Source organism: Trachurus trachurus (assembly GCF_905171665.1).
Source record: "Trachurus trachurus genome assembly, chromosome: 18".
Lineage (NCBI taxonomy): Eukaryota > Metazoa > Chordata > Actinopteri > Carangiformes > Carangidae > Trachurus > Trachurus trachurus.
The window spans coordinates 26,352,575-26,369,932 of record NC_139909.1 but is presented as its reverse complement, the minus strand read 5'-3'; the positions used below and the strand labels follow the sequence as shown (position 1 = coordinate 26,369,932).

At 43.4% G+C, this 17,358-nt stretch overlaps 1 protein-coding gene across 1 annotated transcript; it reads left to right on the top strand.

Moving 5' to 3' along the window:
• On the top strand, window positions 1-16,922 carry LOC311002023 (transmembrane protein 151A). Its single transcript, XM_083993221.1, has 6 exons — window positions 1-153; window positions 10,970-11,308; window positions 12,074-12,208; window positions 12,364-12,503; window positions 12,615-12,654; window positions 14,358-16,922. The coding sequence occupies exons 1-6, from the start codon at window positions 85-87 to the stop codon at window positions 15,597-15,599; spliced, it is 1,965 nt and encodes a 654-aa protein (XP_083849347.1). The 5' UTR covers window positions 1-84; the 3' UTR covers window positions 15,600-16,922.
• Window positions 16,923-17,358: the final 436 nt, after the last annotated feature.

The following is a 17,358-nucleotide window of genomic DNA, read 5'->3' as shown; positions in this document are numbered from 1 at the left end:
TCCGCCGGGGAGGTCCCTGCCTTCGGACGGTACCGGGGTGGGAGCTGCCTGATTCAGAGGAGGGAAGGAGTGGCAAGAGGGAAAATGCAGACGGAGGAGGAGACGGCCACCGCAGAAGAGCCCATTTTGGAGGAAGGGTCAGGACGAGAACAGGTAAGGAAGGACATGTATCATTTCCCCCCCGTTTCCCATCACGCGTACGTGGTTGTTAATGCGCGGCTGAAGAGAACCCAGTTAGTGTAAAGTTGCGCATGTTTTGCCCCCCTCAAGAAGCACATTTTAGTTTTTGTGTCATTGCTGTTCGTCATTTACTAAACAACCACCACTATATGTTCACTTTTGGTTTTTCATTGACAAAAGCTGTTGTGGACGTGAGAATGTCACGTTTTTTGCTCCAAAGTCCTTCATGCTGTGTTTTCGGTGCAAGGACACCGGACAGGACCTTGGCTTTAATATGAATGGAGATGAGGCTGTGGTTTAGGTAAACAGAGAGGGGAGGGAACTCTGGAGGTCCAGCTAGAAATGATGCCACAGTATTGATGTGGTATGCCTGGCAACGCTGTATGATGTGTTACTCTTGGGAGAGATGGTTTGGTCTGTAGTAGAGTATGACCATCTGCCAGCTGTCACCGCTGAAATACACTACAGGGTGACATCACAGTTAAGCCACACACCCACCTTTCTGCCAAAATTACGCTGAAACATGTGAATCGTGTACTGAATAACACCCCCAACTAGTGTGGTTGTTTATTTCTACCATGTGGTGTACAGGGAGGGACTCGCCATGAACAGTATGACAGGAGGCTGTAACCAGCAGTGTCTTTTATTCTGCAGTATATTTTTCATTTTAAAACACCAACCTCCTGAGTATTTATCACAGTCCTTGTACATGTATGTGTGTATCCCCAACAGCACATTTAGTGTCGGCTATCCCCCATAAAGAACTCCTGCTCCCTAACCATCATAATATAAGACTTTACACAGGGAACATGGGGAAATTGTATCTCACGCCAAGATAAAGTACTGAGCCTTAAATAGGAATACAGTTTACGGTACACTACCCTACTGCCCCACAGGATAACCTTTTTGTCCTAAACAGCTCACTGCCTCCTCTACTACTTCTGCTATACTTTGGCCAGCAGTATGATTTATCTAAACCAAGTTTTGACAAGTCAGTTGTAACTTTGCTGTGATGATCGTGATCTGTTCCCTCAAAGGAATAGCAAGACGTGCGTGTGATGTAGTGGAAAATAAGGAGGTGGCTGTTTACTGCAAAGGGGAGGACATTAACAGTGGAGTTTACTGTGACATAGGCTGGCAGTACAGATTATTCACAGAGAGCAGTGGGCATATCGCTGCATGGAGTTGAGCAGCAAAGTTGGCTGTGTCGTGACTCGTGACAGATGTGATGGTGGCCATATGTTGGTGTCACGCTTACTGGCCAGATGAGACAGCACTGGGTACTTGCTCTACAGGCCTGGGTCGTAGTCACATCTTTAAAATGTGAGCTTCAGGGCTGTCCTGCTACTCCTGTATGATTTTTTTTATTGCAAGTTAATGAATTTGAGTATGGAATGTCAGAAAATATTGAAAATGTATCATTGTAATTTCTTAAAAGCTGCAACAGACATTTCATTTTGGCAGTCATTAGTTGTTTGACTAATCACTTAACCTTTAATTAGCTGGAAGTGCTGTCCATCTTACTTATAGACCAGTCTAATGAAGACGCTGGGTACTTCTCTGGTTGAAATTTAAAGCCTCAGGCATGTAATATGTGGAGTCAGTAAGCCTGTTAAATGATGGCTTTCACTTCATTCTGCCACTCTCCTGTCTTTATCCCTGTGCCTACAGTGACAGTGCAATGTAATGCAATGAATTCAGTCTGCATGCGTTCTCTGCGTCCATTACTCTCCCATCTTCCCCTCCTGATCTCCTTCCTGTTTTATATTTGCTTGTCAAGCACTGGACAGCATCATCCTCCCATCTCTCCCTATGTGACTCTCTTTCTCAAGCACATGATGCACACTCATTTTTCTTAACTTTATTTACGCTTTACCTCACGTACACTTGCACAGACATCATTACAGATGATGAAGCCCCTGCATATCTCCATGCAGTTTAATTTAACCTGACAATGGTCCTGCCATATTTTCCATTAGCAAGGAAATTTGTTGCATCAAACCAAGCAATTATTATCAAAAAAAGACCTGGAAGAAGATAAGAAGGAACAAATGTATTTGATGCAACTTGGACAGAAATGTTGTGTTTGTAAAAGCCACTTGTTCTGTAGCATGAAAACTTATCATTTCAAGGTTAAAGTTGCTGTCATTCATGTTTTACATGATTGTGACCTGCTCTTAAAGGGATAGTACAACATTTTGGCAAATTGGCCCATTGCCATAATCCTTATAGTCTTAAAAGTAGGTTCGTTACCTTTAATTGTCGGTGCAAGCTATTTTTAGAACGGCGGAGCAGAGCCGTGAGCTGCTCAGAGCTACGCTACGGAGGCTAATAGAATTTCTTGGTTTCCCTCATCAAACTCATCAAATACACAATCCAACAACTCCAAAATGACAAGTCGTGACCTGCACATTCACCACGCTATGTTTTTGAGGTAAATTCATGCAAAACCGCTGATGCGCGTTACCGTCGGGGGCAGTTTTTCAGCAAGCAGTCTCTGCATTTGCCTCGAAAACAATGGGCCACTTTGCCAAAATGTTGAACTATCCCTTTAAAGATGAACATCTTCATGAGGGAAGAAATGGCCTTGTGCCACAGGCAGGATCTGGAAGTCAGGAAGTATTGAGAGAATGAATAAACATTGTCAGTTTGGTTTTTTAACTGGATTTGTGGACAGTAAGAAAAACAGTATATTGTCTATCCTTCGAAGATGAGAATGACAGTCAAAAGTGAAACTCAGAAGGACAAATATAACAGCAACATACACAAAATCCTGAAGCACACATCTACAGTATGTAACAGTGCTTCACCACGCCAGGCTCAGATGGACTCACAGAAGTGGAAAAACATAATTGTGATTTTCTACTGGATTTGTGCGCGAGGCCATGTAATAGGGATGGGCATGATTAATCGATGATCGATCATTAAGAATTTTATTGATCATGTTAAATTTTTATGGATCAAACCTTTGTTATGTAAGGGATAGCTAATGTAGAGTGCAGAGGAGGTTGTTATGGAGAAATAAACCCTGGTTTTATTTCTTCATAACAACCAACCATCTTTTGGTTTTTGTTATTATCCCGCTTATTACACGGTTTATGAGTGAAATAATTAATTTGAAACATAATGTTGATCAAAATACGACTTTTATCGATTTATAAATTGCATCATTTAGCGCATCTGCAGCAAACAAACACACACACAAAAGTCAACGTTGACAGCTTTGAAGGGTAAGGGCTAGAAAGATGTAGGCTGCAATAAGAATGGAAAACAGTACACAACAGCAGCCTGGTAACATCATGGGACTGAGAGAATTTGTTTCATAAGATAAATAAGAACACAGTCACTGAAAAGAAGAAGCCATAGAATAAAACAGCCAGTGTGCTGTGGGAAACACTGCTTTTCCTGTGGAGAACATGTCCATGTCATTTTCAAACCTAAAATACTAACCAGGTCTGCACCTGCTCTGTCTTTTTCTATGTTCAATCTAAAGTGCAAATCAAATAACTTCATAAAAGTTATCCTACAGAGGTTTAATTGGACAGCAGATATTTTACGACAGCTGATACTCAGTGTGAGGACACGTGGAGGTCGTCACACAGGCTCTCATTAAGTTTAATTCAAACTTTCTTTCCACCTGCCTCTACTAAGGCTGCAGATTGCATTGATGTCTGTGTTCAATGGATCCGTCTCTGAAATTAGCATGTGATATGAATATGAGATTTGCATTTTCTCATCCTTATCACATTTAACTCATAATCCTACAACTTTTTTCTATTCTGTATTGTTTTTGTCATGAGATGTGTGAGGGACAGATAGTGGCTCAACAGACTTCTGTTTTTTCATGTATCGGCAATACATTGATTTTTGGAAAATACTGATGATACACATGGTCAGCCTTCTAGACAATGCTGTGAAGTGTCTGTGATTGTGATTGATTTGTCACCATTAGTACTTATAGTATTGTAATTGATATTAATGATATCAGTTCAAGCTGATGCATAGCTGCTGCTTTCAGTGATATCTCATTTATTAACAGATGACCGTACTCTCTGAAACTTATCAGTCATCCCCCACTGAACAAATGATTTGTAATAGAGAAATGATGTGTGTGTGTGTGTGTGTGTGTGTGTGTGTGTGTGTGTGTTTTTTTAACCAGTGTGAGCACATGATGATACATTTTATTTCCCCTACTCATCAAGTGCTAACGATTAATTTGTTGTTCCAGAGGGTAATAGAAACCTGACATCCTGAACCACTCCAATTGTGTTGAAATGACACATCGTTTTTAACAGTGTACTGCAGGCATCAACAGCACATTTTCCTTTGCCCGCGTCCTCACTTCATTTGCCACCCACATGCTAGGATTGCTAATTATAGCTGCTCCAGTCACACCTAACCAGCTGAATCAGTGTGAGCACAGACACAGAGGAGAGAAAAATACACCTTCTCTACAAGAGCCATTATTACAAGGAGGGATTTGTAAGAAAAAAAAGTCTCAGCCCTGAGTACTAATATAGAGTCTTCCAAATGTAATTTTCAATCAACTAGGGAGTGTAAATGTTTAGAAAGGATGGGAGGGAGAGTGAAATATTATAGGTCCAGATATATTAGAAGAAGCCTTCATCTTAATAAGAATCATCAGTTTGTTTTTCTGAAGAATCTGTGTCCCACAAATCTTTAGTAGCCTACTCATGAAGTTTACTTTACTCATTCATTCAAAACAGAATGTAACCAAATACAAAACCTTCAACAGTGAACCTACCGTTGTATTAAAACTATTGTTGTCTCAACAAACAATTAAACATGAGACATGATGAGATAAGACAGGAGAGCCCTGCCCATTAGACACAAGAGGACATAATCAGCTATTACAGTAGAAGCTGAAAAGGTAGTCTCAGTCACATGCTCGTTCTTATACAAAATGAAAGCAAAATGAGCTTTTAATCCCTCAACCGTGGAAACATTTAAATCACAATATGACCAGCTGCAAAGATAATAACGAATGGCAGTTTGTCAAATTCATTCATCAGAGATCCAGGAAGCAGACAAGGCTGCTGGGCCTCACGACTCCTCTTCTCCCTGTCCACACAACCCCGGAGCTGATAGAGCCGGCAGCATGTTGATATGAAGGGGATAGACTTGTTATCGGGGGAACAGAAATTGGCTGATGACATATTGCTGTGTCTTTCACAGCCTACGCCGTGACTCCAAAAACTGATGATCCTTCTAGAAAGATACAGGCTGCTCTCAAGTTACAAGGTTAATAATACAGAAAATTCAAGGACATTAAAGAGACGCCGAGGAGGTTATAAAAGAGTCTCATATTAATATGGATGAATCTACGTTACCCACACTTGTTAATGGGTCCATTTTCGATAGATATAATGATTTGTCTTTATAATTATTTTGATATTATTATTTAGTGGTCGACTCGCATTTCCTAGTTTTCCTGGACGCTGCCCAGCGAGTCATGGGAATAACTCCACCGGATCGCTCGTTGGCATCGTTTATGGTCGGAACTATGACGGTATCTGATCGACTGTGAACCTCCAACTTTCCTTCTTGATTCATGAAAACATTTTTGGCAAATCGCTTCGCTTTCCGAAACTCCTCGTTGTCCCTTTAAAATTTAAAATGGGATCAGGCACCTGATACTCAACCTGTCTAACAAATTATGACCTTAACTTTGGTGAATAAATGCAAAGGTCAACTCAGATATGAATGCTACTCCTGGTGGTGGTAACGGCCTCCTCTGCTTACAGCAACACCACAGTTAATGCTATTAGTTTGCTTTTACAGCATACTCTGCAACAATAAAATTAAAACAAGGGTTATCATCAACAGCTGATTAACAAAATGAGATGTAAATAAAAAATAGCAACTCGACTAATATCGATCAGGTGACTCGTCAAAACTAATACATTAGACATATTATAAATATATGTTATGTAAAGCCCCCCAAGACCAAAAGGATGTTTTTTCTGGATTTGGATTGAATAGACTAAGTACATTAAGGCTGTAAAGTCAGACCAAATCTGATATAATAGAATAAAGTCAGGAGAGTATAATCTGTTTTTGTGTCTAATAGCCTCTATCCTTCCTTTTTCCCCTTCTTTCATTCCCCTCCTTTAACCCTCAGTAGCATCTTAGATCAAAGCTTTTAAATGTTCAGTTGTAAATAATTTAAGGTTTTGTTATAAAAAGGAAAAATCCTGAATATAATTGATGTTTATCAAACACACTTATTTTCTTTTTCATTATACACTAGGCCATGTGGTACTGTAGCAAGATGATTGTGAGTGTACATGCAAATAGTGAGGAGATTAGAGTGTCACTCATGCACATATGTACAATATAGAGCCTGTAAATACAGGTAGAATTATGGCATAACAGACCAGATAACAGACGAATGATGCTGAAGCAAAGCCAATTTATAATAACCCCCCCCCCCCCCGTCTGTAGTAGTGTCTGTGGTACAGATGAGTGCAGCGTGTACATGACCAAAATCCAAGCAGAGCTCTGAAGTGCTTCAAAAACAATGATTCATGTTGATGAAACAGCCTGGAGTCAAGGCTTCATGTTGACTCTTCAGACAGCTGTCTGGAGCCACGCTGGATGCTAAGGAATATATAAAGAATGTACAGACAATATATCAAAGTATCTGGACTCAGCCCAGTGTTAGATCAGGATTTGTTTATGTGCTGCATTGAAGTCAATAATGAGGCAGAATTTGTCAGATGTGTCATGTAAGACCTGCCCTGTGTCAGCGCTGCTCAGAGAGGGTGGTCCAAACTCTCAGCAGGAGGAAATGAAAGTCAACACCCTGCAGACGAGGCCATATAGATTTCTTCTTATAATGATCTCAAGGAGGCTGAGATTTCCCTTTGATCTGTTCCTGTCCGACACACGAGCCGAGGCAGCTCACACACAACCGGGGTCATGACTCACGACAGAGTTCTGCAACAGGAGATGTTGTCGGGCCGTGGACCGTGGTTAAATGTGAATGGAGCTGGAGCATCTCCAGGCTCTGTCTCTTTTTTTCTACAAGTCTAGTCTTTGCCTGTGGGGAGGAGAACTGCTCATACCGACATACTGATCTGCACTAGTGCATACAGGTAAATCTGTCTTGGGGAGGAGTTCCTCCTCACTGGACACACCGGCTGCAGAGAGCCTTGATGAAAATGTCATCCAAGACCCATGCACGCAACGCTCTTTTCTTCTTATTACTAGAATATTCTCTTCTTTTGGCAGCTTTAATCTGCAGAAGGGACGAGGGAAAGGGCAGGACGGAGTCGGAGCCAGCAAAATGAAATGAGAGAGACAGCGAGGCACGTAGGGCAAGAGAAGGACAGGAGGGATGGATTTTGGCAGCGGACTTCCCTGGAGAGAGGTGCAGTCTGTCACTGCTGCCTTCTCTTTCGTCTCTCTCCCTCTCATTTTGCTTCCTTTCATACTTCTACATTCATGAAAAGTTCATGACCGTTTCTCTGTCTCACTCACGCTCTTCATCCTATCTCTCCCCCTCTCCCTCTCTCTCCCCCTCTCCCTCTCTCTACACTTTTAGCCCAATCAATCCACTTAGAGACAGACTTTCAGAGAGGATGTAACAGAGGAGACGTGGGGGTGAGGTGGAAGCGGAGGAGAGGCTGAGGTTGGGATGGGATGGGATGGGAGAGTAAATGCTTCAGAGGTGGGAGACAAGATTCGGGGAAGAGGAAAAAACAGATTGTTAGTAAAGGACGGGGTGTGTGGAGAGAGAGAGAGAGAGAGGCAGACAGGAAGTGAAAACATGATGTTGAACTGATGCTGCTGATCATTGTCCTGTCTTGGGTTTAAGTACTCCAGCTTTTGTAGAGAGATTTACAGAGACCAGTGGAGTGTGGGCGCCCTTCACTTTGCCTTTCACTACTTGCCCTTGACGTACAGTAGTAAAAAAAAAAAAAAAAGAAAGCCACTGTGTGTGTGTGTGTGTGTGTGTGTGTGTGTGTGTGTGTGTGTGTGTGTGTGTGTGTGTGTGTGTGTGTGTGTGTGTGTGTGTGTGTGTGTGTGTGTGTGTGTGTGTGTGTGTGTGTGTGTGTGTGTGTGTGTGTGTGTGTGTGTGTGTGCGTGCGCTGCAGCGGATAGCAAATTGTGGCAGCATTGTGCCGGACATGGAGACGACGAAGGAGATGAAGAGTGTGTGTGAGCGAGCGAGGCAGTGATGAAGGGGCGTGTGTGTGTGTGTGTGTGTGTGTGTGTGTGTGAGAGGTGCAGGGGAGTGATGTGCTGACAGCACAGACACACACTTGGCTGAGAGGAGAGGACACCGGTGTCATCCTTTATTTCGTGTGTCATCTGCTTTGTCGCTCTTCTACACAACACGCAGGCACACACACACACAAGTAAACATCAACACACATGTGATCCCACGTGAATCGGCGCAGGTGTGTGTGCCAACTGTGTTTCCCTCCCATCTTTGTCTCTCCGACGCGCACGTACCTACGACATGTATAATGTACAAGCTTTTCTCTTTTGGAACAACTCCCCTCCCCTCCCTCCCTCCCTCCCTCCCTCATTCACACACATAAATTGCAGCAGCAGTGACACAGTGCTGATGTCGGAGTGGAGTCAGTTAGCCAGAGAACAGTCTAGAAGCATCGTTCTCATCTAAATTATTCACATACTCTCCGCTGGCTGCATTACAATGGCGAGGCCGTGCATGCTGCTGCGTGCACGGATAGAGAGCCACGGCAGGAGAGGGAGGAGAGGGGGCACATTAGACCGCCTGTGTTTGTGGATCTAATGCATACTGTGTGTGTGAGTGAGTGTGTGTGCATTTGAGTGCATTGTAATATGATGTCTTCAAAATGCAACCGGGGTTGTGTCAAAGTGTGCACTTAGAGAGAGTGTGTGTGTGTGTGTGTGTGTGTGTGTGTGTGTGTGTGTGTGTGTGTGTGTGTGTGTGTGTGTGTGTGTGTGTGTGTGTGTGTGTGTGTGTGTGTGTGTGTGTGTGTGTGTGTGTGTGTGTGTGTGTGTCTAATGTGCATCACTTATCATATGCTGGGTTGATGATGGGTATGAGGCGGTGTTCTGTAATGCATTCCTTCGGTCAAGACCTCAGCTTACACACCGGCTCTGAAATCTGACTCCCTGTCCCTAACGGGAAGATAGTGATTATATGATTATTAAAAACTCACCAGGTCGTCACCAGGTACATAAAATCTGTTGCTATCTTGACGGATATTTGCTATTCCGACCGTAGCTGTGCACATTTTCATATGTCAGACAAGATTAAATATTAACTTTGTGAAGCAGACTTTATTATTTATTATAGTCCTGACTGTCAACATCAGAACGTGGAAATTAGTCAAATTATCTGGCTCAGCTCAAACTGCTGTCACTAAATTTCTGGCTAATGTTTTATGTGCAGCGTTAAAACAGCTTGTCACACGTGTTACCATGTGAAAAAAATACTAGTTTTGTTAATGGCTTTGGATAAAAGCATCTGCCAAATAAGTGAATGGAAGCTTGCATACAGCACTATTAGGACGTCTCTAAAGTCGACTGTAGCCTGTGACAGGTGCTGTGGAGAGAAGAGAAAAATCACAGCGTACACATAATGCAACTTAATTACATTTTTAGTTCTGCTCCATTCACATGGTGGCAGACGGTGAAGTAAACAACCTGATATTCCAGTTTTCCTGTTATCCAAAGAGTCTCACACCCACTGTTCGCTTTCATTACAATATCATACAATATCCGCCTCCACTGTATTAAGCATCTAAATGGTGTATAAATCCTTTTAACTGAGCTGAGTGGATTAGATTTATGTTACTACTGGATTTTATTTAAATGTAACTGCAAGCAATAGTGGTTTGGCAGCCGTTTCACCTTTAACGGTTTGTTATTTCTTGTAGCCCAATGAGATGCAGTACGTTGTAGCTCAAGGTTTCAAGAATGCTTTATTGTCATTGCCACAACATGTAAAAAGAACATGAGGGGGAAGGACATTTTGTTTACTCTCACTCCCACATAAAACACATAACATATAAAACATAGAACGCTGCTGGGGATTCTTAATAACACAGACTCTGGTTTACATTTCAGAGGCCGATGTGAACAGTTCTGACACGGTTACTTGTAATTGTGGCATAAACAACATGGTGTTAGATGATAAATTAACACCTGTGTCCATGTTTCCTGGTGTGTATTGCAGGATTCCTGTTAAAGATTACAAAGTTTCACAACTACAGTCTGTTCACTGTTGTAATTAGCATGGCAGACTGCTGACTCTTGGTTGAGTGCACCTTTTTAAATCATTAAAGTCCCCCTCAACCAAAAATATATTTTTTGAAATGATTAACATGTCAATGTAGTGTTTGGGTTCTGCTACAAGACATTTCAGCAGTGAAGTTGCTAATGCACAACTGAGCATTTTACATTTGAAAATGCAGTTTCAAAGCCAGAGTCTGTGCTGGTGCAAGCCATGATGCATTTGCATACTCATGAATATTCATAGAACCTGGATTTTTCAATGAGGGAGAGATAGTAGATGTGTTTTTAGCCTCTTTGAGAGTTATTTTAAACAACTTTTTTGTGGGAAAGCAATTTTGATCAAAAAATAGTCATAGCAGAGCATTTTTACAAATTTTAAAATGCCACTTTAGGGGGACTTTAATATTTTAGAATTTGTATTTCTTTTTGATGCAGGAAAATACCAAGCACAAACTTCTGATCCAGTGCCCTCGTCGATGAGCAGTCAGCACTATCTCAGCATCTAATCTGTCTCCTCTCTGTGTCCCCGTAGCAACGGCCAGTTCAACAGTCTCTGGCCTCCTCCCTGTGTCGGGAGTCCCACTGGAAGTGCCTCCTCCTGACCCTCCTCATGTACGGCTGCTTTGCAACCCTGGCCTGGTGCGCTCTCTGTCGGGTCCCCGTCCTGGGCTCCTCCTCCATCCCTCTGGGCTCAGACGACGACGCCACCTCGGCCGCCTACTACAACGACATCCTCCACCTGGAGAGTCCGTGCTCTAGCGGCTACGTCTACATCCCCCTGGCCTTCCTGGCCATGCTCTATGTGGTGTACCTGGTAGAGTGTTGGCACTGCTTCTCCAAGACAGCGATGTTGGCCAATGCTGAATTCCAGGTACCTGTCAAAACCGGTTTTAGCACTGAATGTAGCACATTTAGCGAGGTGTTGTAACAGCTTTGAAAAACACTGAGTCCACCGCTTCAAAAGCAGCGTAGCAATAAGTCTATGACCTTGAGTCAGACACTATCTGTTTACTCATTCTATCTTGTTCAGTATAGTGTCAGCAAAGATGTAAAAAGAAACAGGATATCTAAGTAAAATGGTGTCTAAATGTCTACACAGACAGTTGCTGTTCAGAGAAAATGCAGGGTAATTAGAATCTTAAACAGTTAATTATCATGCAGATTTCATGAAATAAGCTGACCTCAGGATATCACTCTGCTCTGCTCTGTCTGTCATCAGGAATTCCACCAACTCATTGCTTCTAAAGAACAGTGTTCACAGTTGGTTTACCACTGCCAATAACTAAACCAGGTTTTATGTCAGACCTGACTGTCAGGGCCACAAATCCCAGAGTGAAGGCAGCCCAGAGTAAAGAATGAAAAACAAATCATTACACTATGAACAAACTTTGGCAAGGCCTGTTTTGTACCAGATTGCACAGATTTAAATATGGTGGACATAAACAATAGGAACTTAATTGTTTCTGCTCATATTGTGATCGTATTGTTCATCCTCAGGTTTTTGTTTGGGAAGAAATCTTTACAAAATACATGGTTTTCGGTTATTAAAGTCAGTTGTACAAAGTTTGCTACTTTCTTTCATTATTTTAAATCTAGCAATTCATTTGCTTAATTATTAACTCTTTCTTTGACACAGGAGGTGTATGAGCGTGTGCAGAGACTTCAGCAGGCCACACCCTGTATTTGGTGGAAGGCCATCAGCTACCACTATGTGAGGAGGACCAGACAGGTGACAAGATATCGCAACGGAGATGCATACACAACCACACAGGTGAGGGGAATCCTCAACACATACTAATACTCTCTACCACCTGCGCTCTTTTGCTTTTATATTCGTAGCCACATGGTTCAACCATCAGTCATTATTACGAAAACTGTCACGAAAAGTGCCATGAACATCTTGATTTCTCCTCCCTCCACCCTCAGGTCTACCATGAGCGTGTGAACACTCATGCCTCCAGTTCAGAGTTTGACTACGCTCGTTATGGTGTCAAAGACGTATCCAAGGAGCTGCTGGATCTGCAACTGCACCCTGCTGTTCGCCTCCGTTTCACCAAGTGTTTCAGGTTGGACCCTGCTGCAACTGCTCAGAATATATGTTGACAGAGTTGGTCTTCTTATTACTGATATTATTTGAAGGATTGAACAAGTAACAGATTTTTTTTTCTTCTCTGTAGCTTTTCCAGTGCACGAGCTGAAGCTGCCTACCTCACCCAGGTAATATGTGTAAAAAGACATCACATATTTGATTCTACTTTTATTTATGTGCAATTCATTATTTTCATTTTATCAAAACAACCAGATTACTTGCCTATAAAATGTGATGGCATAAGAAGGCAGCTCTAATTTATTTATGAAACACTTTATAGACCACGATACAAAGTCATTCATGTCAGGCAACAATTTCAAAACAGGCAGATTTTAAAGAAAATCAATTTCCCATATAGTAATAACTTAATACAATTACCAATCGCGGAGTTGCCAGAAGAAGAGTAGGGAGTATGTAGTTGTAAAATCAGGGAACCTCTCCACTTATGCTATGTTTTGAGAGGAGATTTAAAAGAGGTCACTGATTCTGCCGACCTGATTTCCTCAGGCAGCTCGTTCCAGAGCTCCAGGGCTCTGCTGCGAACGCTCTGTGACCTCTGGGTTTCACCTACGCCTCGGGAACAGATAGAATACCTCTGGCCAAGGATGTCAGACTAAGTACTGGCTCATATGAGACTTCGAGGACAGCTATAGCAAGTCAACAGTAAGATCTTAATATCAATTTCTGAACCGTACTGAGAGCCAGTGCAAGGAGGCTAAGACCTGGGTGGTGTCCATGTGGTGTCTCTGACCTTGTTAAAACTAATGGTTGAGCTCCGTATTGTATTGTATTGTAGCCAATAGATGTTTGATGGAGTTAGAAGAAGTAACCGGTGCAGTAGTCTGAAACTGTGCTTATTCACTGCTGATGCAACAGATGCATAAACACAATCTAAGATAACTGAGAGATCAAGTCGTTTTTAAAGAGTTGGTTCCCATTTATATAAAGAGATCATCATTTACTTTTAATGCTAACAGCCAGTATTTTATACATGATATTGTGCTAAAATGTGTTTAAACATGAAAAAAACTCTCTTTCTCATTTATGTCCACTGTATTGGACTGCATGGGAAGTAAAACTTGAGCCATCGAGCTCAGCTGGCGTTCTCATAATAAGTACAGTAAGTAGAAATCTAAAAGGTCTTGCCTTGGGCATACCAAGGTTGGGGCAGATACAGTTGCCATTGTTCTCTGTACTTGCCTATATTAACATGGAAAATAACAAAAAATAATTGATCATAAAAATAAACGATATTGTGCTAAAAAAAACAATCTAAAGGTGCATGTCCTGGGTACCCTCACCATCTGATAATCAGTTTGAAATAAAGACACAGTATCAACAGTATTGCTGTTTACATCCAGCATCAGGAAATAAAACACATTAACTTTGCTTGTAACCAACAACATCTTTGGACTTGGAAGTGCCTGTTTTTTTCTTTAGTTAGATAGCCAGCCTTAGAGGAGATAACGGTATTGTTTTATTCAGCCCTTCCACTTTGAATGTGTTGTTTTTGATTTCAGAGAGTTCATAAAAAGACCAGTCCTCTGCACTCATTATGTGCTGAGCATCTCTCTACATGCACACTGAGAAATCCAATGCTTCATGACCTAGTTCAGCTTATTTGTGATTAGATAATGACTGTTTGGGGAATAGGGTTAGCAACAAAGCTGTTTTGTCCATAAAGACATTACAAACATCCAAATAGTTTCTTTCTTTTTTTTTTTTTTTTTAATAAATTGACTGTGACCAGTTGTTGTCAGGTCATCCTGTCAGCTACTTCAGAGCTGATCCTTACACAGCTAACGTAAGGTGTCATCTGCTCTTTTCCAAGCGAGCGCGCTTCTTCGGGGAGAACGAGGGCCTGGACGACTACATGGAGGCCAGGGAGGGCATGCACCTGAAGAACGTGGATTTCCGTGAACACATCCTGGCGTTCCCCGACCCTACCCACCAGCCGTGGTTCTCCAGGCACAGGGTGTTCTGGCTGGCCTCGGCCTGCCTGCTGTCATGGCCGCTGCGCGTGGTGTCAGAGTATCGCACGGCGTACGTCCACTACCACGTGGAGAAGCTGTTCGGCGAGGACGAGGACGGCGGCGGAGGAGGAGTGGGCGGAGGAGGACCGGGCGGAGGCGGGAGAGGAGACGGCACCGAAGGCGGGACTGAGAACGGAGTCCACCCGGGGGGCATAAGCATCGGAATCGGCCTGAACGGGACCAGCTACAGAGCCATCTCCCGGGTCAACACAGTGGACATGACAGAATTGGAATGGCACATCCGCTGTAACCAACAGATGGTCCCCAGCTACTCTGAAGCCCTCCTCATGGACTTGGACACAAGCGGGGGGACAAACCCCACCGTCTCCACACCTATCTCTGGGCCTCCGAGCATCACCCCCAGCCAGGTGACCAACCCGCCTCCCCTGGCTCTGCCTGTGGTCTTCAACTCGGCTTACCTCCTCCAGAGCTGCCCCCGTTGCCGGAGGACAACATCCAGTTCCAGTCTTCCATCCAGGCTCAGGGCCCCCATGGGAACCACGGCCCTCCTGAATGCTACAGTAGCAGGGATCAGGGCAGCGGGGCCGGGGGCCGGGGGCATAGGAGGGAGGCTGGTGCTCAGTCGGAGCGGATTCTCTCTCGGGAGACTGGGAGGAGGACGCCAGAACAGCCTGTTTCATTCAAGAAGCATGGGGGGAGGGTTGGGAGGGAGCAGGGAAGACGGAGGAGGAAACACAGGTGGAGGCGGAGGGGGAGGAGGAGGCGGGGGAAGCGGAGGTGGAGGAGGAGGAGGGTTCCTCGGCTTAGGTTCGAGACAGGACAACGAGGAGACCAGAGGAGTGCTAGAAGGAGAAGGGGATGACGACGAGGAGGAGGAGCAGGAGGAGGAGGTGAGGAGAAGGGAAGACAGAGGAAGAGGAGGCAGAGAGAGGGATGAAGAACCAGAGCAGGACAGCGGAGGGGGAGGCGAGGTGAGGGAGGGTGACAGGGATCGTCCTCCGTCCTACCAGGACGCGTTCTTCTTCCCTGTCCTCATTATCCACGGAGAGGAGAGCTGCCATGCCGGAGACGACATGTGACCAACAGAAGAATCAACACAGTAAAGAAGCTGAGGGAGATGAAAGAAGGTGGTGAACAGAGAGAGAGGAGCGGATCACAGAGGGGAGCGAGGGAAAATGAGATTTGATAGACCTGAAGAATGAATGTAATGAGAACCAAATGAGGGTAAAAGGAAGGAGTTGGTTGACAGAATACCAACTAGGATTCAGTCAAAACAAAGCATGTAAGGTAAGGAAAGCTCTGTGATAGACAGAAAGACCAAGGACTAGGGAGGACAGGGAAAAGTGGAGTAGATGGAGAGAGGGAAACAGGAATGCACTGTTAGAGAGGTGTATACTGCAAAAAAAAAGGCAGGAAACCCTGGTCCAGAGGAAGATAAAAGCTAGAAGTGCAGAATTAGATGGAATGTGAGGAAATAGGGCAAGAAAATCCTTGCAGTTGTGCACTTCTCTTCATACAGATGGTGTGATAGAGGCAGGGACAGATCAGATACTTGGGAAGGATAGAAAGACTGAAAATTTGTCTATTTCCAGATATATCTATGCAAGAATAGGAGTGGGAGGAGTAACAAGTCTAAAGATAGCAACTGGAGAGCAGTGGAGAGACTCCAAACCAGCTGAGTGGTAGTGGGTATTTTTTCAGAAATGAGCTGTTGGCCTGAAGGTTCAGTTTGTGCTAAAATCGATCGAAATATATAGAGGCGAAGAAAAAATACGGCCTGTTTAAAAAATAAAATGTTGAAAAACACAAAACATTTCAGATGAGGTGAAGATCACAAAATGCACTGTAGAGACGGAGGGGGAGAGAAACCATGACAGGCTGTTGGAAAGGGAGAGCTAAAGAGACCAAAGGAGGAGAGAAGAGCACGCAGGAAGATAATAGAGGAAGAGAAGCTGTAGAATACAAAACTTACTGACCTTGACAGACCAGGTTACATTTGACCTTCTTTTCCATTTGACAGCAAACTCGTACGGATCCATTAAAGAGACACAGAACAGAATTATCAAAGAGATCAACTCAAGAGGAGGAGAAAACCAACAGAGATAAAACACCCTCTGAGCAGCAACTCTGAATGTTATTTAGATTTCCTGATTAGATTCAAAGTCAAACAGTTTCCTCAGTAACATTATCAAAGAGCTCCCTCAGACACTTCAACCTCACAACATGCCTGAGTAGCTGGCGTTACATACAGTGATACAGTGATAATGAAAGAGGAGAAACATTGATTTCCTCCATGTCTCCTTCATCCCATCTTACTCCTCACGTCACCATCTCTATTCATAAAAAGGAGAGATTGCTTCCTGTTTTAACATTCCCAATTACCTTTTTCCTCCCACTCCTACCCGCTCCCCTCCATCCATCTCATCCCCTCTTCTGTACTGTGATTGGATAACTGAACTCCTCAGTAACACATCCATTATTTTGGCCTCTATAGGGGTTACACCCTTTTTTCAATTAGCACGTGTTGTGCTATATGTGAAGTGTGAAAAGTCATAGCTAAAACCAATTCACCGCATCTGTCGTTACCTTCCCCTCCTCTCGTCCTCCATCACCTTCAGCTCCTCCCTCCATCTTTTTAAAGTGGTGGATATGTGATAAAACTGCTCTCTGCCACTGGAGCTGCAGAGCTCAGATTTCATCTCCACTTTACTCCACATACAGTATATCACATCCTCTAGACTGAGCTCTCTCCTCTTGCATTAGATTTTATAAACCAAATACTTCCCACTCATTGAAAGTGTCTGACCTATCACTATATCATGTCTACATTTCTGAAAG

What these genes read in the sequence shown, in the direction of transcription:
- LOC311002023 (XM_083993221.1), top strand. Translation starts at nt 85, where the DNA reads ATGCAGACGGAGGAGGAGACGGCCACCGCAGAAGAGCCCATTTTGGAG. An exon ending in TGGCCAATGCTGAATTCCAG is followed by an intron (nt 11,309 to 12,073) that starts GTACCTGTCAAA and finishes TCTTTGACACAG; the next exon opens with GAGGTGTATGAGCGTGTGCA. An exon ending in ATGCATACACAACCACACAG is followed by an intron (nt 12,209 to 12,363) that starts GTGAGGGGAATC and finishes CTCCACCCTCAG; the next exon opens with GTCTACCATGAGCGTGTGAA.